The sequence below is a fragment of the Onychostruthus taczanowskii genome, unplaced genomic scaffold (genome assembly GCF_017590055.1).
Source record: "Onychostruthus taczanowskii isolate IOZ18803 unplaced genomic scaffold, ASM1759005v1 scaffold52, whole genome shotgun sequence".
In the NCBI taxonomy this organism is placed as follows: domain Eukaryota; kingdom Metazoa; phylum Chordata; class Aves; order Passeriformes; family Passeridae; genus Onychostruthus; species Onychostruthus taczanowskii.
The window spans coordinates 5,513,481-5,539,336 of NW_024502791.1; the positions used below are offsets into that span (position 1 = coordinate 5,513,481).

The 25,856-nt window shown below is 41.3% G+C and overlaps 1 protein-coding gene across 1 annotated transcript in view; it reads right to left on the reverse strand.

Annotated features, from left to right (window-relative positions):
• The window catches only part of ARHGAP6 (Rho GTPase activating protein 6), a 159,476-nt gene extending 134,039 nt beyond the window's left edge, over positions 1-25,437 (reverse strand). Inside the window, exon 1 of the mRNA XM_041416566.1 lies at positions 25,305-25,437. Coding sequence (XP_041272500.1) covers positions 25,305-25,349 — 45 coding nt within the window. The 5' untranslated portion in view covers positions 25,350-25,437. The remainder of the gene's footprint in view (positions 1-25,304) is intronic.
• Between the last annotated feature and the right edge of the window lie 419 nt (positions 25,438-25,856).

Consider the following 25,856-nt stretch of genomic DNA (forward strand, 5'->3'; position numbering starts at 1 on the left):
AATGCCTCCCAAACATTAACAATGTGACACTGGTAGTCAAACAGAAACTCACTCATTCATGGCTAGAATGTATGATTAAATCCTAGCTGCTAAGAATTAAAGAAAGATCAGATTCATGTGCAGAAGGGATGATATGTGCAGAGTTCTCCCCCATGAATTGAAGACAGCTTCTTGAAAGACTTTCTGCAGGTTCAATGAACACTAAGCAACAGAAGTGAGCTGAAGTGAGTACTTGAGCTGCTATTGCTGCTGCCTCAGCATGAAGAGCATCTCTCCACTGAGGGGTCTTGCACACAACCAGAGTTGGCAAGAGCTGCAATGAGCTAAGGTGCTAGAGGGCTACAAAAGAAAAGTAGAACATGAGGTATCCAAAAACCTTGTATTTTAACACTAAGGAGAAATTGGAAGCTTGCTTATCAGAAATATCTGCCCTTCACATACAGGACAGCAATGGGGAAACCATTCAAAGAGAGCAGAAACCTTTAAAAGGGAGCAGGAAGAAAACTATCCTACTCCAACACAGCCTTACTTAACTTCACACATCCATGTACTTAGTATCAGGATCCACACACAGGTTCTTATTTCAGTCCAGGTTTTGTAGGGATTCCTCGATGGAGTACTGAGGAGTAGTAGCAGTTCAGTCCGAAATTTTGTGCACATCATGTAATATGAATACTGCTCAGCTCAAGTAGAAATGGTCACTGTTAAAAAAGGAGTCTCCTAAATCATTAATCATTTCTACATCAGTATATATAGTCCAGGCACATTCCTTGTTCTGGTGCACCTCTGAGAGTACAGATTTACAGTTCAGAGGAAGGCTATGAAGAGATGACAAATCACCTCACACTATAGAACAGAAATATTTGGGTAACTAACTGATACTGAGGAGCATCCAAAACAACAAAAATGTTGTTCTTTCTTTTCTGCTACAAAGCTCAGCACTCTGCTCTTTCTTTCCCTTTTCCTTGCACTGAGGGAAGATGGTTGGTCCAGCTGTTTTTATCTCAGTGACTTGCAACACCTGTGCTCTTCTTCACTACAGGTACACATGGCTCTTCATAGTTTGCTCCTGAAAGACACTACCAGTCTTCCACTGGACCTTTGCATCTGGTAAAAATATTAAATGCCTTTATAAAAGCACTGTGGTGTAAAGTTACGATGCTAGAGGTCTTTGATTTCCTTGCTTTTTTTTCAAAATATTGTTCCTTTTTAATGAAAATTTTGTAAGATATCTTAAGTCGACATGCTGGATTTCTTGGCCCTGAACCATGTGTAAAGCTTTCCAGCTTCCTTAATTTCATACACATGAAAACATGAGGAGGGGTGAGCTGCAATCCAGCATAACTAAAATAGGAAGCTATGAGTAGTGACAGGTACTATGTCTGCTGAATATTACAAAGTTTTGCTGGTTTACAAGCTTTTTCCTTAATGTCAGTGAAAGATTCACACTACTAAGAAAGAAGGCTTGCATCTACAAACCACTTGGGGAAAGCAGGTATGTAAAAACCAGAGAACTTCACTGACTTTAGAGGACAAGACCATTCCTCTCTGTGTTAAAACATTTCAGACACTAGCTCACATTTCTGTGTAAGACAAGGCACAAAGCTACCTGCAACAGAGAAAGCTCAATGTGGAACCAAGCTCATGTACATTTGTCCACACTGTGTGACCAAACAGAGGACTTGGTATTGATTCCAGGCCTGAGACCATGCTCCCTAGCAGGTCACTGCAGTCATGTCCAGCTGCCATCACAAGGCTCCCAAGCCAGCTGCAGATGACAAATGCTGCCTGAGTTGATGGGAATGCAGATTGCCTCTGCTGCCTGCAGGACCAGGCAGGCATGCTGCACAAAGGTACACAAACCTAATGACAAGGTCACCTCTCAGGCCCACATCACATCTGACCTGCCTGACCTCTAGGGAAACTTGGGTGGAAAGCAAGAACTGCTCAGGCTGTGAGCCAAATATAGCTGGAAAACAACTTTATGGAAGAGGCCCTGGTTCTGAACTTGAGCCAGAAATGTGCCCTCACAGCAAAGAAGGCCATCAGCTTCCTATGCTGCATAAACTGGATTAGACAAAGTGTCACCAGCAGGTCAAGGGAAAGGATCCTTGCCCTCTGCTCAGCATGGCTGAGACACACTTGGAATGTGGGATCCAGTTCTTGCATGTGGGCTCCCCAATGCAAGAGAGACAAGGACTTACTGGAGCAAGTTCTCCAGCAAAGAACCACAAAGATGAATAAGGAATGGGAGCAACCCTCATACAACAGGAGGCTGAGAGAGCTGGAGGAGAGGTGCCTTAGAAGGGTCTCATCAATCTGTAGAAATACCTGAAGGAGGAAGCAAGAACAGATTCTTCTTTTTGGTGGCCAGTCACAGGACAAGAAACATTGGGTACAGGCTGAAATTCCACTCTAAACACAGGAAGAAACTTCTACAGTGAGGGTGGGCAAACACTGGCATGGATGCCCACACAGACTGTGTAGTCTCTGCCTCTGAAGATGCCCAAAATAAAACTAAACAGAGGCCTGAGCAAGCTGCTGTAGCTGACCCTGACCTGAACAAAGCATTGGACTAGATGATCTCCAGAGGAACTCTTCCAGTCTTAGCTATTCTCTAATTCCGTAGAAAATAAAGAGAAAAGATAAGTCATATTAGCACTTGTAAAACTAGTAAGAATGCATATAAAGAAATACGGGGTTTTTAAGCTGACAGTGTCAGTCACTAAAGCTTTATCAGGGGACTCAAGAGAGCCATTACCTTCACTCTTCCTCCTTCACAAAGGAAAAACTGTTTTAACTCCATAAAATTTCTTCTGTCAGATAAACAGAAACTTTTATCAACAGTAGCTAACCAACCAGCTGAGAGAATAAGTGGCAAAATAATACTTCAAAAAACCAAATTAGTACATTATGCTACTTTCCTCAAGCCTCCACTGCCAGTTTTGAATTTTTTAAGTTATTAACATGCTAATTAGTACATTGAAATAAAAAGTACCTATTGTGTTAAATAATTACACCTCAGAGAATATTGAAAAGTTTGTGAAAACAAATTTCTTCATAATTCAAAATGATAGCACACATTTTTTCATTATGCAGCACATGAAAGCGTGCTGGCTGCACGCTTATATTTCATCTACATGTGGCCAGTGAAAATCATTGCCAAAAGCAGTTCTCCTTGAGAGAACAAACAAAAGAAATTAAGTAAGAAAGAACATAATAAAAACATTTGTCTGAGTAACTCATTACCAAGTTACATGAAATTAATAACCTAATAATCTTTTTCATTTCAAAGAAATCCATCTCACTTAGATTTTATTTTACTATTTCATGCCAATGATGAGACTGACTCAAATAATTTACATTCAAATGTGAATGTGAAGTTGCCCAAGACTGTGTGTCTAGGGAAGAAATCCAAGGAAACAGTCTGGTCTCTTGCTGCAAACCAAAGAAAGCAATTCTCAAAATAAAAACTGACATTTTCTAAAGTCACAAAGCAATAAATTCAGACCATTTCTTCCTTTGAGGAGCTTTTGTTTGTCTCACAGCCTTGAAATTCCTCCACAGGGGAGTGGTATCTTCCATTTGGACTCAAGGCTGTTGATGGGCAGCTCCATTCAAAACTCAAAATCCTGGCATCCCTCTGATGCTGACACTCAGGGACGAACAGCGCTGCCCTGATCAAGTCTCTTGCCAGGATGCTTTTTCACAAAAGCTCTCTCCCAACTCAGTGTCTCCAGAGCCCATTTTCCAACAGAAAGGGATTCAAATGTGCAGAACTAGCTAATTACATACTCCATGACAAATGGGACATGTGACTTTCAGTGATGTCACAACTGCACCAACTGTGGAAGTTGACTCAATATTAAGGAGAAGACAACATGAAGAGGTAGCACAAGTCTTTATGCCAAGTGTTCCTTACTAACAGAGGAAAATTAACTTCTCAGGTTAGCAAGCATTTATCCACAGCTGGATTTTGCTGCATCCTGTACTGCCAAGGCATGCTAATATTTATTGTCAATAAAAATAATGAGGAGTACTATAAAGTAGGAAAGGTTGTTCTGCCCTCTGTGTCATCATGATTATAAATGAAGACAATGCCCAGCTAAAGAGACACTATTCAAAGTCTGGTAAAAAAAGCCATTTCCAGAGGTAGAATAGACAGACACTTGGGAATGCTTAAGCTGTGCTGGAGTGTCTGACATACCAGCAATATCTGGGGGGGGAAGAAAGAGTGAGAGAAGAAACAACTCCCATTCATGTTAAAGGGATTAGGATCAGAGTCTTCAGACAGAGGTATTCCACAAGTCACACAGAAATCAAGTATGTCTTAGAAATTCTACATATAATTGAAGCAATGCCAAGAATTTTTTCAGGATAGACTTTACTGCGCTACATTTATTTCAAGCCAGATCACACTCACAGCCTGTTGCCCATACTAGAGAGCAGCTTGGCTAAGCCAAGGCCATTCCAGAGAGGTTTCACAGATCAGAAGATGCATTAAGGGATTTGATTTACAGGAATTATTTTAACATTTTATCTAAGTGATACTGCATTAAACCCATTCTAATACCCAAATTAATACAGTTTAGAATAGGAAAAAGAAAAGATTGCTCTGTCAGCTTGCAAAGCCAAGCACCTCCTGACCATCAACCCAATATACATTTCATAATAAAACCACACATTGGACAGGGCATTAAATGTTAAATGCAGTAATATAAGAGTAGTGAAGCACAGTGCCTGGTGGGAGGAAAGTTCGGTGAAATGCCCAATTTAACCACAACAGCTCCATGTGGGAAAAGACAGAAGTGTAAGGCACATAGGAAAGGACGAAGTTGTCCCAAAGCAGCAATCCCATTTCTCACTTTGTTCAAAGGCTCACAGGATTTACCTTTTACATAATAACTGTAATCTAAGGAAGCACACTGAAAAATGACAAGCAAGGGAGTACTCCACCACTTGGATCCTATTAGCAAACCATATTCGCTGAAATCCAAAAAGCCTCCCTTCTTGCTGCAGTCTTTAGTAATTCATGGAAGCCAATTACTGAGCCTTGTAAAACACTTGTCAGATGCTTCTTTGATGCCCTAGCTCAGCTAGGTTTGTACACACTCCCCAGCCACTTGAAACAATTTGAAGGTAAAGAAGTCCAGATGCGCATCAAACGTCCAGCTAACTTTCACAGAGCTTTGCATTTCTGCTGCTGTTTCTGGTTTCCACTTTATTCCAGTACTCCTCCCATTATTTAATGATTTACATAGCACCTATATCCATAGCTATCAGCCATCCTTCCCATATAGCCTTAAAAGGACTTGTTTAGATTTGCAAGGGGAGGGAGAGGGGAGGAAAGGGGGTTTCTTCAGACCGCACTATGTCAAGGTTGTTGGAAACCAGCAAATCCTGGCCTCCTGATCCATTTTTAAATAGCAAATTATCAAAACAGTCCTCATGCTGTTTCTCACTAAAATCACTTTTATGATTCTGCTCATATTGAGAGATAGAAATCTGCATTTTGGTGACAAACAGAATGCGAAGCATTCTATAATTTTCACTTTAAAAGGATGCAAGAATCGCTGGCTCCTTACAAACTTGACATACTCAGCACACACACAAAAATTTAAACAAGTCCTTTTAAGGCTGCATAGCTTCTGTCTTAAAAAAAAAAAAAAAACAACCCTCACATATTTGCTGGACTGGGTTGCTAGCGCTTCCCAGGGCTCCTCTCCATCCCTTTATGAGAATCAAACCATGCCCTGTCCCCAGACACATGGGGACAAACCCACCATCTCATTCCTCACCAGTGGGGAAGCGATGCTCAAGGAACATTTCTGCCACCTGGCAGAAACCTTAGAATAAATTATAAAATATAAGAATAATTTTAAATTACACTACAAATGGCAAAAAAGAAAAAAAAGTCATTGGATTAAATAAGTGAAACTACACATTTTTTCTTCCTGACACAGTGAAACTAAGGCTCAATCTTAAGTTTCTTAATGCTCTTGATTACCAATCTTCGCTGGCTTCAGGTGCATTTCCTGCCTTTGTGATATTAATGTACTTTAAAGCCCAGAAGACCAATTGGTACATAGGATCTGTCCCCATCATAAATACATTCCAAAATAAAAAATTTTAGAGATGAAAATATCTTCTAACTTTTTCAGTTTTCATGCCTTCCAGCACGTTTTGTCTCCATGGCTACTCAAAGCTCTACTTTTCATTTATTCTGTGTGGAATATGAGCCTTTGAACAGATACATACAACACTAATAGTCCTTACACACAAAAATTCCTCAATGCAAACTTTTTTAGTAGAAAATACTTGTTCTGTGAAAAGCAGTACTTCCTGTGGACTCCATGAGTCCTGGGCAGAAGTATTTCCTATTTCAGCCAACATTTTTTATGAGAGGATGTGACAAGAGAAAGGTGAACAGCAGCAGACCAAGAGGCTATTCAAGAAACACCCTGCTTCTATGGAATAAGCTCCTAATTGCCAACCTGAGTTTATTGATGCCTACTTTATGATTCATAGCTGTGCTTTCATGGAAAGAATTCTTTCTTTTCTGTTTATTCCCTTCATGTATCACTGACAACAATCTCACTCTTCTCATCTTTCCTTTCACTACGCTAAGCAACATGATTCTCCTTCAGTCCTCAAGATGAGAATACCTCTATTTCCTTAATTGTTTTCACACAATTGCTCCAGACAATAATTCATCTTTCTTGAACACAGGGCACTGGAAATGTACTCATATTCCCAGTGAAACTGTATCAGTGCTCTTTGCAATCCTATAAACACTTTTCTTTCTCTCCCAAAAATCTAACACCAAATACAAGGTTTGTGGTTAGAAAAGAAAAAAAAAAAAAAAAGAATACCATATTCTTCAGAAATGCAACAACTATCAAGGACAACCATCAAATTATTCTGCACTATCTGGCTATGGTAGAATTATGCTTCATTTTCCTCACCCATTCATCATTATTCCTTGTTTTAATGACTTCCTTGTTCTAAACTCTTTCTCATAACAAATGTCAGAATAATCAATCCCTTGGTACTCAAGTTTTTTCTTCTTTTTAACAGGTAAAAAATATTCTCCAGTCATATGTGAGCAGCTCTGGAAGGACTGAGCTATCAAAAATGCTTGAGATCAGATTTTAAGGTGTATGTGTCAATCCCTACAATATTTTGAGCTGATGTCTAATGACACAGCCAACACAAACCTTGTAAAGAAAGTAACATATTCTACAACAATGAATATAGCCAGGGAGAGGACCCTGTGCCATTATTACTATCATCTAGGGACGGATACCATATGGTTCCCAGGATCCAGGAAGATCAGACACTTGGGTTTTATTCTTAAAACAGAGATTCCAATTTTCAAGCCCTCATTTACACAAGTAACCTTGGCTTTAATACAGCACCTCCAGCATTGCCATTCTATTGAGAGTGGACATAGAAAATATCTCCTTTTGAGATAATTTCTGTATAATTTTTAAGGTATATTACTTATTCAATGCATCATGGCTTCATGCCAGTCCCTGATTCTATCTAAAGAACATCTTTTATTTGCATCAGCTTCCCCTGAAAAGAACTCAGCTTGACCTTTTACAATTTGCACAGAAGCCTCTAGCCTTCCTTGTTTGCAGGATCTCTGCTTACCCTTTATTGTGAGGCAATTAATTGTCCATTCCAATAGAATGCTTTGTATGTGATTCTGAAAGCTTAGGGACTTTTTTTTGTGGAGGAAAAAAAAAATTGACTGTCCCCTGGTTTCTTCCGTTTGGTTAATTAATTCCCTTAACTTTATTCTCCGCATTTTGTTCAAATTCCATTTGAAATTGGTTAAGTTGTCAGCATTTGTTCCAGAACTGTTTTCATAGCCAGCTCTTCCATAAGGTCATTCCTACATACCAAAGCCAAGCCCGAAATGGAGTGATCTTTTCATTCAGTAACTATTAGGAGAAGAAATATGTTGACTACTACATCCAGAAATATCCTTCCTATCATTATTAATAGCATCTTCTCCAAGGACTAAAAGTTTCCCATAGATATGGATCTCCCAGTAGTATTTCCTTCTCTAGCAATGTTGACATCTACACAAAAGCTGAACTTGGCATCTAGAGCAGACCCCTAACACCCCCTCCCTGCCCCTCACATCTCAAACCTGCCCAGATAAGGTAGAGCAGGACAAGGAGCAGGGACCTGTGCACCCATCCATCCCATCAACCAGCAGCTGGGATAAGCTTCTCACCACCCCCAGGCCATTCTGCCATTGTGAGAACAGGCTGGGAAGCACAACTAACACTGTTGCCTATTTCATTAAAAATTCACACAGAATCCATTTTTAAAGTAATCTGAATGACAGAAAAATTTAAAACTTTATAAACTTTGCCATGGTTTTTAAAACTTCCTAACTTTGTGGATCCCTTCTATCAAAAAATGTGAGAGAATTAGCCAGTCTGACCTAACAAAATATTTTTATCATTATTAGACATATGTTTACAGACCAACAAGTTTGAAGACAATTTATTCTTAATTTGGCATTTCAGAAGCACCTCTCACCTTTGTAGTGTAACAAAGGCAGCTTTAAGTATGTGAGTGCAGTTGTATTTATTAACACTTTGCATGAGTCACCACTTCCAAATGCCTTATGCTGTCCTTAAAATCATACTGGCATATATTTCCTTTTAACATTTTGCTAAGTGCTACTAAAACTTTACAGCCCTGGGGAAAAATAATGTAGGAGAGAGCTGGCACACTTACACTTGAAACAATGAGGCATACAGATCTGTTCATCCTTTACCCACTTAGATTCACAACAAGCAAAAAAACACCTTTACTTAATGTAATGTCATCCATAAAATTTTGCAAATATGAATTACATTTTCCCCAGAAAATGCAATATATCCCTGGTAAGCCTGCACAAAGGGCTACTGCTCAGCACAAGATAATGATCTTAAATCCTAAGAGTAGCCATGTAAGAGTGGAAAAAAGCCAATATGAATTTTTAAAAATATATTTAATATTAAAAATAAATAGGTTCACAATAGATTCTCTTTAAAGAGTAGGTACTGTTCTTAGTCTTATGTTTTCTGTTTTCAAAAGTTTGGCAAAACAGAAAGAATAGCACCACTGAAGTGAGTTAGTTAGGAAGAGGAGTGAAAATGTTCACATTATTGAATTTGGTGAGGTCATCTCTGTCAAACACCTATGTAAGTTCCAGGCAGACGTGTGTTTTTCCCACTGACAACGTATCCGTAACCACTGACAGTGAAATGTAAAAGTTGGAGTTTTCCTCCAAATTAAGCTATCCATACAAAAAGGAGTTACTGCCACAGGAGTAGTGGTGCAAACAAAAGGAACCTGTTCATATGAGCAGTGGGTTTGACACAATAATGAACATTTGCTTCACCTACTGTGGTTGAATGTGGCAGGGACTCACCTAGGAGCTTCCTCCACAGTTGCTACTCCAAGTGCCAGGAGTTTTTATATGCCCTGGGCCAAGCCACAGATACAGACAGGAGCCAGGGGGCTGCAGCAGCTGCAGGGCATCAGTGCTTGGGCTGTGGGCTGGCTGCCAGACTCAACAGCAGCAGGGTCACCTCATCTATGCCCTTCTCTCCCATCAGTACTTTGCCATTTCTCCTCCTTTTTGTCCCCCATTATCTTCAGTTTGCTGTCTCCCAACTCCACCTCTCCCTTTTCTGTCCCCAAAACCAAGCACCATTAACAAAGACATTTCAAGAGGAACTTCAGCAGAATGAGAAAGATGAGATAGGTCCTCGGCTTCGCTCTCCTCCTTCACCTGCAGAGGCAGCAGATCTCAGTCTCCAAGAGGATGATTCTTCCTAACTAAGGAAGTGTGTAGAATAAAGTTGATTAAGGCAACTATTTAAAGATGGCAAATGAGAAAAGTAAAGCCATCAGCTGAAAAGGTTGCCAAGAGCAGTATTCATCCTAAATGAAGAACACTGCAGCATTGATGTCAGCTGCTAAGCTTGGGCTCCATTTATAGCTGGGGTGAGGAAGGGATCATGACAGAGGACATTTTCCCTTTGACTTCAGGCCATGAAATGAGCTCCTGTCACTCTGCTCTCACATTTTTTCTCTACTGTGTGTGAAGCCCATCCCTGAAGAAGGCAACAAACACAGAGGACAGTTTCTAGGCAGAGAGACAGAATAAGGGTGTCCCTCACAGCAGAGCCAGCATCCTTTCCACAGGCAAAACAAAATGAAGGTAGGAAAACTTGGATAACTAACAGGCCAGCAAAAGTGCAGTTTCAGCTAAAAGGATATATTCATATTGCCTCCAAGAATAAATTTCAGTCAATATGAAAAGTTGGTCAAGGCGCTCTGGAAGAGCCCTTCAGCTGAAGCGGTGAACTGAAAAAACCATCCAACTTCTGAGACACAGACCCTGCTGTGTTTATTGAAGAGGTCACACATAGCTGTGTGCAACAGTACGGGGCAGGGATCCACAGCTCAGGAGGTCCCCCATGTCTTACATTCTGAGACACTGGCCAGGTGAATTCTGCTAACTTTTCAAGTATTTTCCTTCCCAAGAAATCACATTGCAGTTTTAAGCAATTATGAAGAGTTATAGGCTCATAGACTGGTTTTCTTATAAAAAGTAACAATAAAGAGAACAAATATGCTTCTTTGAAACTTACAGGAAAAGGATCAGTCCCCTAATTTGCCAGAGGTGTAAGTAATAATTGCACTGGCATGTTTCAAGAGTGTTTTTATCTCTTTGCTATTGCCATTGTCTTTGAAGAAGCAGATTCTCGGGAGAACAATAATTAATAGAGTCAGTCTAGAGATAATTTCCTCCAGTCCCTCTGCAGGGCTAAATTGCATGAGTCTCCAGGAAACAGAGTAAAGTGGACAATATAAAAACAATCTAAACCTACTACAAATGGGACGAAGATGTGTACCAAAGCAATGAGGGGCATGCACATGTTTAAGAGAGCTCCACAAAAGCTGCCATTTCCTTGTCATTTTTTTCCCTATTTTCCTTGATGCTCAAACCTACAGACATTTACTATGACTAGAAGTACACGTTTCAGAGGTCATTTAGGAAGTAATTTAAATACATTTAAGATTGCATACATGTAAACTTATGGAAAGTGCAGGCGAGCAGGGAGACTCCTGACACATACGTAAGAAATCCATGACTACGAGACAGGATCATCACACACCACCCCCCCACAATAAAGCTAAATGGCAGAGACAGTTTTGATCCCAAGGCAGAGAAAACACGCACGAGCATCAAAAGAAGGCACCAGAAAGCAGACTGTCAAAACTAATAAAGGACCTCAGAAACTTCTGGATGAATTCTTTTTATGCCTCAGATCCAACCTATGTGCACCCTCCTGCAAGCACAGCTACAAGTAAAAGTGCAGCAGTGTAATTACTGCAAGTTCACCTCTGCTTTACTAATACACATACCTGAGCCCTTATCTTTTTCTCCAAGTTGGTATAATGTTCATTTCCGTAACTAATGCAATTACATCTGCTGCTGTCAAAACTGCAACTTTGTTTTTATTTGATGAAAGTTAACACTGGGAAGAGAAGATTTTTAAGGCAAAGGAATTCTGAGAAGTAATTGTGCAAAACTCACAGGTGAGGTTTTAATAATACCAACACTGGAAATACCACAACAGTCCATACCCACAAGTGGGGATTAGAACAACAATCTAAGCTTGCATTGGAACATGGCACACTGCTCTCTGTTTTACAAGATACAAGAAATTACTGTACTCATAAAGGAAACTCTATTAAATGGATAGCTGAACTTAGTTTTGGCAAGGTAATTTAAGCATCTTCTAGCAAATGTGAAGAAGCTTTGTTGCAACCTCAGGAGGCCAAGCAGCAAGCCTTGCTCGCTCCTCCCATGTGTTGGCCATTGATACCAATGACTTTTGTTAAAAACCAACTGTGATGTGGGGATTGGGTAATCTTATGGATAACCTGAAGTGAATACTTCCAGCAGAAAATACAAGAACGGTATAAAGAACACACGCAACTAATACATTGTATTACACATTCATATAGAAAGCAGACAAGCTTGTGATTACAAAGATCTTTCTTTCCCCAAAGAAACATCTTTTGAGCATTGCTCCTTGCTAACATGATGGTTTGGCCTTCATTTACATGGGTATGTCAGCAGGGCAGTTTATGTGAATGTGTAATTCAGCCTCAAGTGCTGCTCTTGAGCGATGCTGATGCCTTAGTGTGCAAACAAAATCTGCAGCTGAAGTCTGGGGGAGCTATCAACACACAAGACCAATGAAAACCAAGACACTGGTAAGTAGGTGACAAGACTCAGGATTCACGGAACACAGGAGGGCAAGGGTATTTTTTCAGCCCTTTCTTGAGTGTCAACACAGTTTCTATACCACGAATTCTTTTAAAGTGTTACCCAGACAGAGCAGGCCCCAAACACTGGTGTATGCTGGCCAAAGGGGCAGTGATCTTACAGCAGCTGCCTGCTGCCAGCAGGAATGGCTCAGGAAGACACATCCAGCTACACCATCAGCAGGACTGTATCTACAATACACCACAAACACCACATCACTTCTTTTGTTTGAAACACAGGAACACTCCTGTAGCTCTGAGCAGATCAGGATAGTCCTGATCCTCAGTCTTCACTACATTTGCTTATTTATAACCATCACTGAGGCTGAAAGTGCCATTTGTAAGGCTGGGACCATCTGAACATGGCTCAACATGGACAAAAAGGACTCCCAAATGCAATGATTTTGCAATGATTTTGCATCATAAGACATAATTATAATGGGTGACAGGAAATACAGAGCCATTCATTCACCCACTTCTGCTTCAAGCAGGGAAGCCTTGAAGAGATTCGAAGAAAGCTCACGTAAAAGCAACCTCATTTGCCTGATGAATGGAATCAAAATGTCTGTTTCTTTGTCTGCTTATTTGGAGCCAGATTGAGAAATTGCACTTGGAGTTAACTCTAGGTCTAAATACCTAAATACGCACTGATATGAGTCAGAGTATTTATTGTTGCCTTGCTCCAATCACCCTGTTAAAGCTGCATTCAAGCTTGCTTTAAAAGGGATCCACAAAGATAGCTAGAGGCCAGTTTAGGCAAAATAACAAGACATTAATTCCTCATGGTAACTCATCCCAGAATAAATGTGACCTCCCCTTTTCCCCTTTGATTTTGCATTCTTAATAGATAAATAGAAATTCTACTGAGTTCACAGAAAACTGAGTAGTATTACCATTAGTGGGAAAAAAAGCTTCATGGGAGAAAACAGCAAGATGAATCACCAAGAACATAACAAGGTTATTTGTGAAAACCAAGGAAATACGTACACACTCTGTTACACATTATTACTTCTAAATGCACCAAAATGCATTAAGCACTTTACAGAACAAGCTATGTACAAACTCTGCTCTTGTCAGTTTATAAATCTGGCTTCATAAACACTGAAACCATCCTCACCCCTTGTCAAGCAGCCACGTGACTGCTGGGATTTTCAGAAGCAATGACTGAAATCTGCTCTCTGTTTGGAAGTTTGTTTTACACCAGACCTCAGGAGCAGAGCTGCACCGTTTCAGAAAACTTCAGTAATATACACTGTAAAGAAAACATTCATCCATGTAAAATGAAACCTTGACTTAGCCTGGCCTTGCACCCTTAGGAGGGGAGCAGCGTCAGACAAGAGATCAAACCTAAAAATGTCTCAAACACAAGACTAACACACACAATGGTATGACAATCTATACAAGAAAAGGGGAAAAACAAAGGGAGTTATTTTAACATCTTCCACATCTTTGCAGCTGAAGGTCTTCATTTGAATTTGAAGGGTTCAAACCAAAGCCCCACCTTGCAAAAGGACACCAGCAAAAGGAAATATAATTAACAAATGGCAAAGCATGAAGATCTGGGCTCTAACAACCCTAAATTGAGAAAATGTGTATTACCAAATTACACACAACTTGGGAGAAGTGAAAAACTTTGTTATTTCCTGTGACCTTTGCTGAAAGGGACATTAATCTGCAAAGCCTCACACATTTAAGTAAATAGTTATTAATAGCCAATGTATGGTATTATATCGTATACAGAACGATGATCAAAATGTGTAAATATTCCAACAGTAATCATATAGAATGAGATAGGGTGATAAATGTGCTCTGCACAGCATTTTTATTAAAAATTGTTGTGCATGATCTATAGAGCATCTGTGTTTCATGATGGCTCATTTTCTCACTTTCCTGCTAGAGAAAGAATTTAAGAGAACTTTAAAATAAGCAATAGATAAAAAACCATCATCAGAAACATGATAGTAAAGGAAAGGAATTCAATAATACTTCTTCAGCTGGAATTTCAGGCATGAATTCTACATAAAGGGCAAGTGATTTAAACAACTAGTACAAAATATAGTAAGATATAAATAAACTCTGCTTAATATTGCATGCTAGCTAGAGGAACAGACACTCTATTTGCAGGCATAGATAATAATTGTAAGGACCTCCTGGCAATAATATTTCTTGTCAAACACTTTGATGTTATGCTCAAGAGAGAGAGAAAAAAAACAAAAAACAGCAGATTGTTACTAATCAGATTCCCTCCCTGTGCACATTTAGTTACTCTTTATTTAAGGTAGGGCAGAAACACTGTCCCCTTCACCTTTTTCAGTCTTGCTGAGAGAAAAGGAGTTACAACAGCATAGAATCGTTTTGCTGCACAACAACAATTACTGGGTATTATTTGGCAACACCACAGGAGAAAGAAAAAAAATCACAGCTGGCCAGATGAACAGGGCCAGCTCCTAGTAAAGGCATCTTTTCAAGTTCAGCTGTACAGACCTCAAAGTTGCTGGAAGACAATAAATTTGACAGTCAGCCAAGTAATTCTTTCCCATCACTTCACAGAATATGACTAAAGGGACCTATGACATATTTAAGGGCACAAAAATAGTTCTTGCTTACCTGGGTTTGAGAAAGCCTTCACCAACACAAATACATAATGAGCTGACTGTACATGGATGATGGAAATGCAGAAAGGAAAAATTATACAAATTGATGTGACACACAGTATTGAAAAAATTAAGTCTTACCACTGTAGCAAGGGTCACAGTCTTGACTCGAGTTCAGCCTAATTTAGAGACTAGCTGGCACTATGGCAATTTTAACTCATGGCCAGAAATGCTGTACTAGTACTGAAGGATTTAAATACTATCCAGCCCTTGTGTATACTCTCTGGAAGTAAAATACATAATTCAGCATCACTCACAACAAACTATCCAAAATCGTGCAGAAAGACTCAGTAACTGGAGACTCACACATTTATCATATAAAGAAATGCTCTCAAGACTACAGTGCTATGAGAAAATAAAGATTTGCAAGGACCACTTCCAAAGCCATGAATGACCTGTAGTGTGACAACCATTGTTCATTAGAGAACTTACAGCAGGAAGAATGCCTCCCCAAAAAAATACAGTTAGCCAGAAGGGAAATCATCAGCTGATAAGCATCCAAAAAGGACAAGAGCATCTCTTCTGTAAACAAATAAAAGCAACTCTTTTGTTACAATAAAGTAACAAAAACATTTGCCAGAGCAATGTACAATGTACAGAAGACTGCACAGTTTGCTTTTTTTACCCTTTTTCTCCTCTGTATTTCTGACAGAGGTTAATTCTGTCCTCTTGCAACATTTTTATCCTATTAAATTCCAAAAATTTAGGAATTAGATGTTGTTTCACATGGGCTGAGCATTCATGCATGGAAAACCTTGACTAAAATGCAGATACATTCTGGAAGAAGACAGGTGAGGGGTAACAAAGCTCAAAAATTTGCATTTCATTAGTCCATTCTCCTGTGGCCTTAGACTGAATTTTAGATCTACATCAATTTAAATCAGACCTTGTGAATACACTTCAGGGTAAGACATGCAAAAATAAAATAATTTAAAACCAACAAATATTTGTAGAGAAATTCATATGATCAGTCCTCAGTAACTCTGAAAACAAAGCTCATCACTAACAACTTTATTTCTTCCAGCCACAGTGTCCAACTGCGAGCTCACTCAGCCACAAGAAAACACAGCAGCCCAGAACAATGCACCAGCAAGATCCTTGCCCAAGACATAAAACTGTGTGTCCTAAAACACAACTGAGCAGGAGTTCACTTTGTGCTGAAGGAGGACTGTGAACTGCCTCTGGAAATCCCAGTGGCTTTAAATCCAAAACTACCAGCTCATGCTGAGAGCCAGACTGGCTCATGCACTTGTGTGACGTTGTCGTTTTCACTCCTGGAAAACTTAAGCTTGTGTCCATCATATACAACTGGAAGCGAGAGGAGCAATTCTCAGCCGCTCACAGTTCGTGTCACAGCTGGCAGTCATCTCCTGTGTTCCTCCAACAGGCAGCTCAGGTAACTCAGCTCTTGAGGTTACAGGACATGGCTCAGCAGCTCCCCTGCTCCTGAGCTAAACAACAGAGGTGTTAGAATGTGCTGCCTGTCACCCGGATAATGCTGAGAGCTATGCACGTGCATCTCTCCAGTGAAAACCCACCACTGAGACATGAACCGGAGCTCAAGACATGAACCTGTTGCATCCCTCACTGCAGGGGCAGCCCCTGAGGCTCACATGGGCTTCTCACGGGTTGAAACAAAACGCCCTGCTCATTGCTGCTACCTCTACTTGTGCAAGACACCGCAGACACCACAAGAAGTAAGAGATTCAGCAGCTACAACTCTGGAAGACATGCACCCTCCAGTTAAAAGCCTAGCCATGTACTTCCCCTCCTGCCACCTGTTCCTACCATTTGTCCAGATGTGCTCAGAGGACAGAACAGGCTGTGAACTCGACAACAAAAGCATTCATAAAGGAGACCACAGAAATATGCATCTGGGAGAGGAAGCAACCAGCTAATTAGGGCATCCTAAATGACTCACAGAGATCTCTGCTTGCAGACAGGAAAACCCCTCTGACATTCTACCACAAGTTCATCTGTGCCATACTCTGCAGTAAAATAAATCACCCATTTTTATTTAAGATAACTTTCATAGAAATTGGGAATATTTCCAACATTCAATATGTGCAGCTACAAAATCTGACATTTAAAGGGATACATAATAACAGCATGCAAATATTAATGACAGCCTGCAGTGATACAGGACAAGAACAATTTACCGCAGAAGAAAAAGATAAACATTTAAGGCCACAGTACCAGTTAAAGGATGGTTTTATCCAGAGGGTCGCTGGAATGTGAGACAATTTGCCAAGGGCAACGGGGGTGTGGCCTCTGCACAAAGTTGGACTCCACGTCTGTTTCATGAGCTGGGACATATTTCAGCAAGAACAGGACCAGGCTGCAAGTACCTATGGTTTTCTTCCAGCACAATTTGTTTATGGGTTTGCTTTTTTTTTTTTTTTGGTATGTAGAGATAGCTCTACGCAATGTGCTCATTCAAAACCCCACCTGGAAAGCAGAAATACATTTCCAAGTTTTTAAGCAAGCCTAATCAAACAATGATCTTCAGATTCTTTTCCACAGCTTGTGTTTAAACAAAGTGCTTTGCAAGGCTCAGGATCTTTATTAATAGGACCAGAATGGAAAAAATACAGTAATCACACAAATGAGAATTTCAGCCAGCAAGGATACTGGATCCATATGCCAAGTCACGTATAGATGAGTGTAACAGGTCCTTTTACAAACTAACAGGAAAAAGGGGGAAAATAGTCATCATTAAACACCATTTAATTTACGTCTCTCCATCACATCTGACATCGAAACAACACGACTGACTTCGTAAATATTTAAAACTTTGCAAGTATTATACCTTTATCAACATCAAAAGAAAACAACAAGTTTCAGGAGATTAGACAGGCCAAAGTCTGGGTGCTACAGGTATATTTAGTTACACAAGATGCTTGATTTCAAAGAAATTGATCATCTACAGTAAACAGAAACAGTGAAGACTGGCTAATCTACCATAATTACAGAACTGTAGTAGTTATAAAACCACAGGATCATCTATCTTCATGGCACAGCAAAAGTGACCAATAATCAGATTCATATAAACTAATGCACAAAAGTATGAGATATTATTTTGAGGTAAACAATTCAATTGTATAATGAAATATCAACAGCCTCCAGTACAATTTCCACAGCTTCAATCACCTGTTTCAAAAATGTAAAGCATCCAAGTATGAAATAACAGCAGACTGTCCTGCAGGTAGTTAAGATCAGCACTTATTCTTCCTGCATACCTGAGGGCACTACAGCCTGAAAAACCCAAACTTTACTAAGGTTGCCCTTAGCAACTGAACACTAAATACAGTCTATTTAAGTACTGCTGTAATATTCAATTTTCCATCAGCATATCCTAACATTTTTTCATTTAATAAAGAATATATTCAGAAAATCCTTTTAAATGTGAGCTATCAATAACACTTAGATAGTAAGCATTAGAAAGAAAAAACATTACTTACGTTTCTTTTTGAGTCAGCCATGCCTGATAAGATCCAGGTGTCTCCCAAGGGAGCACTAAGATTTGACACCCCTTTACAGAAACTTAATGTGAACCATGTGGACTTGTCAGCCAAGGCATGCTACAGAAAGGCTGTCAGATTCTCTTTGTAAGCAGTACAATGCATGCAGACCTCCTTTATTCCCTATACAAGTAAAAGCCATTTCACTCCATGAAGTGAAATGTCTTTCTATATTCTCAAATGTCATAGAAAGGCAGCAATAGTGTGGAATTTGAACTCTGAGTACATCTTTTCCAAGTTACTAGGAGTTCAGCTGTGTTTCTGCCACAGGTAGAGGTATTCCATTAGAACAAGAGCAGCAAACACACCTTGCCCAGAAATACTAGTGGGTGAACAACAGTGGTCCTTAGCAGACAAATGAAAGAAGTTCAAAAATCCCTGCTTACATGATGACACACAAACCAGAGTATTCCTTAGGTGTCATTTTCATTTGAGATTTAAATTCTAAATATATATGAAATTTTGAAGAGCTGTAGCCAGCAAAACTACTTTATTATATATAACACTACAGAAACAAATCTCCTGAGTAAGTAAATTTCCTTCCTCACAGTTTTACACAGACATTTGTGCATAAAAGGTAACCAATCTGCAACTGAAGATAAATACAAGTAGAACCAACTACCTAAATATATCTGTGACCTCAATCATCTTCGATTTACTTCACTCTTCAGGCTGAAAGAAGTATGAAGACACATCTGCAAATTTCAAAAAGCTTCCGGAAAACAGAACTGAAATACAAACCATCAGCTTGTGTGGGGAATACTGACTAGGTAGAGTTCAACATTTTTACTTCAGGGTAGTTCTGTATTCACACCACCATCATACCTGAACAATCTCTAAAGGTTAGCATGTGTTTCCACACACAGGTTCTCTAGGAAGAGAAGTATTTCCACAGGGAAGGAAAAATATTTAAAAAGTACAGAGAAGAGCCTTGCTCAAAAATCACCAAAAAAGGACATAACAGAGACTGAAATCCTCATCTTGCACTTCATCTACATGGCTAACCTTCATTCCAGGCACAGGTTGCTGATTTTAGCCATGCTAAAATGACCTTGCTGCTCAGGCAGACCTGAGCCCAAACATCACCCTGAAGCTTTGTAAAGGACTGGTGCTGGTTGATTCAATCTTCTCCTGGAGAAGCAGTATCAGCATAAACCTTCCTGGGGAAGCACAGCACCGCACCTGAGCCTAATGATTGTGCACCCCTTTGAAGAGAAACCCTGAAGATCCACTCACGTGGGAGTTTTATTAAACAGCATCTTTGTAAGTACTATTTCAAGAACTGTAATTGCTCTGCAGGGACAGATTATGCTAGAGACAGACAGAGAAACTGAATAAAAGGAAGCTCTACCTCCTGCTGTCTATACACTGGGTGGCCACTCTCTCTGTACTTTAGGCCACTTGTATTCCTGCCAGTGTCTGGGATCAGACTAATAACCCACATCAGTGTGGCTCTGCACCTACCTAGCAAGTCCTGCCCAACTCAACCTGCATGTGCCCCCCATCTTTCTCCTGCACATGAGAGGAAGAACAGTGATATCCACATGTCAGTGAAGAGCTCCCAGAATACATGAGGTGCTCAAGAGCTGTAAAAAAAATAGAATCTGATCAGAATGGAAATCTACTTCCTGTAACTTTTTAAAACCCTGCGACACACAAGCCCCTTGCTTCCTGGATTCCAGCTCTTTGGTGTTAACTCATGGCCACTTTGCACAGCAGATAAAAAACAGCTGGACTCACTTCAAATTCCATCAATCCCAATCAAAGCTTGGTCCTGGTGTTCATACTGAGTGACAAAGAGAGCTCACTTCCTATATTTATACATGCTCTTTAGAGATTAGCAATAAAAGTACTTTCAAACGTTGCAGAAGTGTAAGCATGAGTCACCATTGTCACTGGGAAATTCACCCAAATGAAGAATGAAGCACTGGGCTCAACATTCATCACAAATCATATTCCTCCTTCCAAAAAATCCAACATGCATAAGGTGAGATAAGTCCTTGACAAATAAAATCCAAGAATCAGATGCCAGAAATCTGACATTTAACTATTCCTCTACTGCTAATTGCCTCTTCCATAGCTTGCTTATTTGGTGAATTTGATAGTTTTCTTCAAAATTTCCTAATTTGTAAACACCTACAGAGCAATTAAACTTCCTGAACAAGTTAACTCTGCTTGTGAGTATTCAGGATAGGAGAAAATAAGCAACTACCTTCTGTGAAGTAGAGATGTTTAAGATTTTTTGATGGGCAGGAACTTACCCTCCAGCCTGTCCTCAACCTCACCAAACCTAAGTACAAAAATACACTATGACTGATCTGGATACACACTGGCCCAACCTGGTCCTATGCTGTTTCTTGCTGGCAAGACTGTTGGGAAGAGTAGAGAAACCAGTCATATGGTCTAGGTGAAGACAGCACACTTATTAGTCCAGCAAGATGAATTACTTGTAGGATTTCCTACAATTATGGTAACAAATGTGGTCTGCTTGTGGCATGTGAGTTTGCTGTTAAAATCCATAAGTGGCTGAAGGCTCAAGTCATAAGGCAATGTGTCCTGAAATCAGAAACACAAGGAACTGTCTTTACAAGTGGATTCTTGCAAAACACAAGCAAGCCCACAGGACGATGTGAGTGCTTGAGTCCTCCTCACAAGGAGATTTTTACCGTTCCAGTTCAGTTTTAGAGCATCACCACCAATCTTGCTACTCCACCCTGAATTATTCTAATATCTAATTCTTATGAAGTATAGTTATCATTACTACAACTGGAATATTGGAGGAAAATGTCTATTAGCCTCTTTTTACTCCCTCTGTGCTCCAGAAAGCAGGAAGTTTCCTAGTGTCATAGTTTCCAGTAAAAACTGTTTCTTCTATTTTCTCCATCCTCCCATGCAGACTCATGGATTTAAGACACTAAAGCAGCAAGTCTGCCTATCACCCCAGCAAGGGGTCAGCTGAGCACAGGCTGAGCAAACACACAGTACAATGTCCCAAACACTGCTGGAGGCTGGGAGAATCCCTTCTTTTCTCAAAATACTCTCCAATGTCTGAATTTGAGGTGACTTCATTATCACCAATAGATTCAGAAGCTTAAACCAACTCAAAGTTGTGCAGCCCAAGGACTCACATAACCCTTCCACTCTGGATGCCAGAACACTCAATTTTTGGCCCCAAGAAAGTCTCATATCTTCTCCTCGGATGAATTCCCCAAGGTATCCTTCAAGTCATGGCAGCCACTTCCAAATCCCAGCTCCTCCCCATTTTCTCATATTCCCGGGTGAAAGACAGCCAGACTTTCCTCATCAGGGTAGAATGTCCTTTCCCTTGAGGGAAATCCTTTCTGGTAAATGTTTCAAGACAAAACAAGATTAAAGATATTACACAAAGATTAAAATGGCTATATCCAAACCAGATCATTCTCCAAGCTTCCTGCTTTGAACCACTGAGGGACCGGTTGATTGGGCAACAGCTGAGGCCTTTTTCAGTCTTTTGTCACATGAAAAACTTCTACATCTCAAGAAACCAATGGATCTCTCTGGTGTTTTAGCCAAAATACATGAAACAGCTTTTTAGTTCCCCCATAAAGGTAATAAGATGGAGGGGGGAAAAAAAAGAATTTAGCAACAAACAAAAAAAGATCCTGAGTCAGGAAGGTGACCATCCCTTTTAATGAAACTATATGAAAACTGTTCCTGGAACATTTGGAGATTTTAGTATCAGTTACAAACACCACAATACCAAAAAGAGCTTTTAATTCAGAGTAATTCAGCCAGATGATTAATGGGCAGGTAAACTAACCCATGTCTAAAAATTAAAGGGTACAGTTTGGCCAGGCAACATACATCAAAAATGAGATATTATTTACCTTTCTGTAAGTTTTAATAAAAATATAATCTAAACATACAAGAAAGGGAAAAGAGTCTTTGGACTAATAAAAAGACATTATGAGGGAAAAAATTTGTTTCTGTGATCTAATGCAAGTATAACTGTCTCTCAATCTGCATTTTGGTTCATTTTTCTTACACCTACTCCTTTAATAATACATCTTTATCCATTTTCAACTGGCTGGTTTCTTTTAATTTACTTTTCACTGAAAACAATGTTTCAGTATATTAAAATTACCTCTTTGCCTAGTGGAGTTTTTAGGTAAGTCAACACCAATGCCAAGTTCAAAATGGAACTGTGACATAATTATCAGTCATTCCACTCTCACTTGACACTCACAGGATCAAATGTGCTATAGGTGATGTGATCATACCCACTGACATAACAGTCTTAAGCTATTAAGTCTGTGTTTGCATAAGCTATGCCTGCAAACACACTAGGAAGCCTCAGAATCACAGCGCCATCCCAGTTGATTTATGGCTACATTATTGTGATGCACTGGCTGTAGCACATTGCAGTGCTCAGGGGCTGGTACAGCAGATGGAATGTCCAAACAACACGAATTTTCCAAGTTTAGCTGACTCTAGCTTGGTCCTGAGGCTCAAATACCCTCCAAGCCGAGAAGCACCAGCAGCACATTCCCCTGTTCAGCACCACCTGAACAAATGCTGTTTCCCATGCTCTGACTACCCCGAGACATGAAGCAAAGCAAATAACTGGGGAGGACTGGGAGACTTCCTTCAAAAGCACACTGCTGTTTGGAATGAAGATGCTAGTTCAGAAGCTTCCTTTTATGAAAAACATGAAATTTTAATTATCAGTCCTGAAAATCGGAAGAGAAGCTCACCACAGAAATCACTATAATTTCTTCTGCCAATAAATTAATGGCTATTAAATGCTAGAACACTGCATAATTTTTATTTCACACTTATCAAAACAATCCAAGAACTTGATTTGTATTTACACCACGCAACTACTTAATGAGAACAGTACTTCGCTACATTTAAGCGGTAATTACTAAGCTCTCAATACAAGAAAGCTCTACAGTCTTAGCCCATCATCAAGTCAACACACTTTTCATCTCATCTAGGTTTTTCACAGACTCCATGTTAAGCCTATGCATGGATTACGCACAGTATCCAGATGCCAATTCTCCAGGTAAGCCAGTGATATCAACTATAAATGTCACCTCCAAGATATAACTATGTGTTGCTACTTCATCATTGAAATATATCCTAAAATAGTAAAAAATACTTTGAAGTTTCATTCTTAGGTGTGCAATTTCCCTTTCGCTGTGACATACAGCAATCAAAGACCAGGGGTTTTGTCAAAGGGGTAATGGTCATCCGATATGGCTGGCCATCCGACTTCTCCCTTGCATGCCTGCTGTCCTGAATTCAATGCACTACCTGCTTCTGGCTCTGGGCACAAAACAGTATTGATACCCAACTGACAGAAACAATAATGTGTTTGCAAGTAGTAGTTAACGTTAGACTGACAAGCACAATCACAGGAAGTAATAAAAGTTTCATGGTGCTAGCACGTGACGTGACTAGCAGTGGTCACCACACATCGAAATACTCACAGCACCATTACCTGTTGAAAGAAGTGGTTTCAATTTGTTTAGTGTGAGACAACTAGATTCCTGATGAAATCACTACCACTACACATACACAGTACCAAAGGTATTTGTTTCTATTAACTAATATAGCTGACTTACCATTACCTCTAAAAACTCTCATATTATTACAGCAGCTGAATGCACTAACACCTACAGCTGTGTACAGGTGGGTACAAAAATATGTATAGGGACAGACATTAAACCCTGCTGCCCAAAAAAACCCAAGTAGTCTCTTCCAAATTGTTTACACAAGGTTTTAAAAATAAAAGGGTGTATAAAAAGAAGTTTAATTTCATGTCCAATACTGAAGGAATCAAAGTGAAGCAAATAAAAAAAAAAAAACAAAAAAAACCACATTGCAGTGTATCCCGTAATTGATACATTTAGAAATCCATCAACCCATCCCGCCAATCCAGCACCCGTGCTCCCAGGATCAGTGAAGCAAGCCTGCTCCGACTGACAATTCCCGCACAACTTTAACAACAGCAATAAAAGTATTCATCACTGACATGGGTGCAAACGAGAGCGGCACCAGCCCTCGCATGCAATAGCAACAACTCGTGCTGGAGTTTATTTATGACTTCAGGAGAGGAGGCAGCTGGTTGTTTTTACGCGGCTTTCTTTTTTTTTTTTTCCTTTTTTTTTTTTTTTTTTTCTCCCTGCCGGAGCAAACGAGAAAATGCTCCTAATAAGGCTGGTGGAAGTGCAGCGGCTTCTCAACAGCACCAGCTCTCGTGAAGGAAATTAAATAAAGTACGGTGTTACTATCTGAACGGCGGCGGGAGCGCTGCCGGAACCAGCCCCTGAGAGCCCTCCCGGTGCTGGGCTCACCCCAGCCCGAGACGAGAGAAGGGGCCAGCGGGAGCCGGACACGGGGCTCCCGGGATGCCCCGAGCGCCTCCCCGAGCCGGAGCGCCCCGCTACCCCCGGGGAGAGGCTGCACCGCCACCGCTCCTGCCGGCTGCAGCCCGGCTGCCCCGCGGCCGGCACCGCATCGCCCTCTCCTTTATTCATTAAAAATATGCATATTTGTATGTCATCTCCAGCAAAGCGCGACATTCCCAGGTGGGAAAGGCGGGGGAAAGCCTCCAGCTCGGCGCCCTGCCTGCAGGCTGCGCGCATCGAGTCCCCGCCGGGGCAGGACTGCAGCCACCTCCCCCTGACCCGCGGCTCCGCTCTGTGCGGACGGACACACGGACGCTCCCACCGCCCCATGGTACACGTGGGCGCCCCGGCCCCGCGCAGCCCCTTCCCGCCGCGGCACTCACCGCGTAGCGCAGCGCCGGCCTCTCGCTGAACACCGAGTCCCCCATGGGCGCGAACGGGCGGGCGGCGGCGCCGCTCTCTCCACTCGGGCGGCGGCGGCGCTGGGCACTGACCCTGACCTGCCGTCCGGCGGCCGCCGCAGCGCTGGGCTCCCGCCCGGCAGCCTGCGGCCCCCGGCGCCCCTCCTCGTAACTCCCGCCTGCAGCCCGCCCCCGGCTGTCCCCACCCCGCCGCGGGAGCCGGCAGCCCCTCGGCAGAGCCGGGCAGCGGCAGGAGGCGGCTCCCGGCGCAGCCGGAGGGGCGGCGGTTTCGGTTCTCCCGCCCAGCGCCGGTGCCTCCCCGCGGCGCTCAGCCCGCCGCACCTGCCAGCCCTTCCCGCAGGGGCGGCTCCGTTCCCGGCTCCGTCCGGCCGTCCCGGGCGGACCCCGACGCCGGCTCCGGGCCCGCCGGGCGAGGCGCCCCGCGGAGACGCTGTCCCGAGCCCCGACGCCCGGCAGCGGCGGCTCCGGCCGACCCGTCCCGCCCCGCAGCTCCGGGCAAACATCGTACCGGCC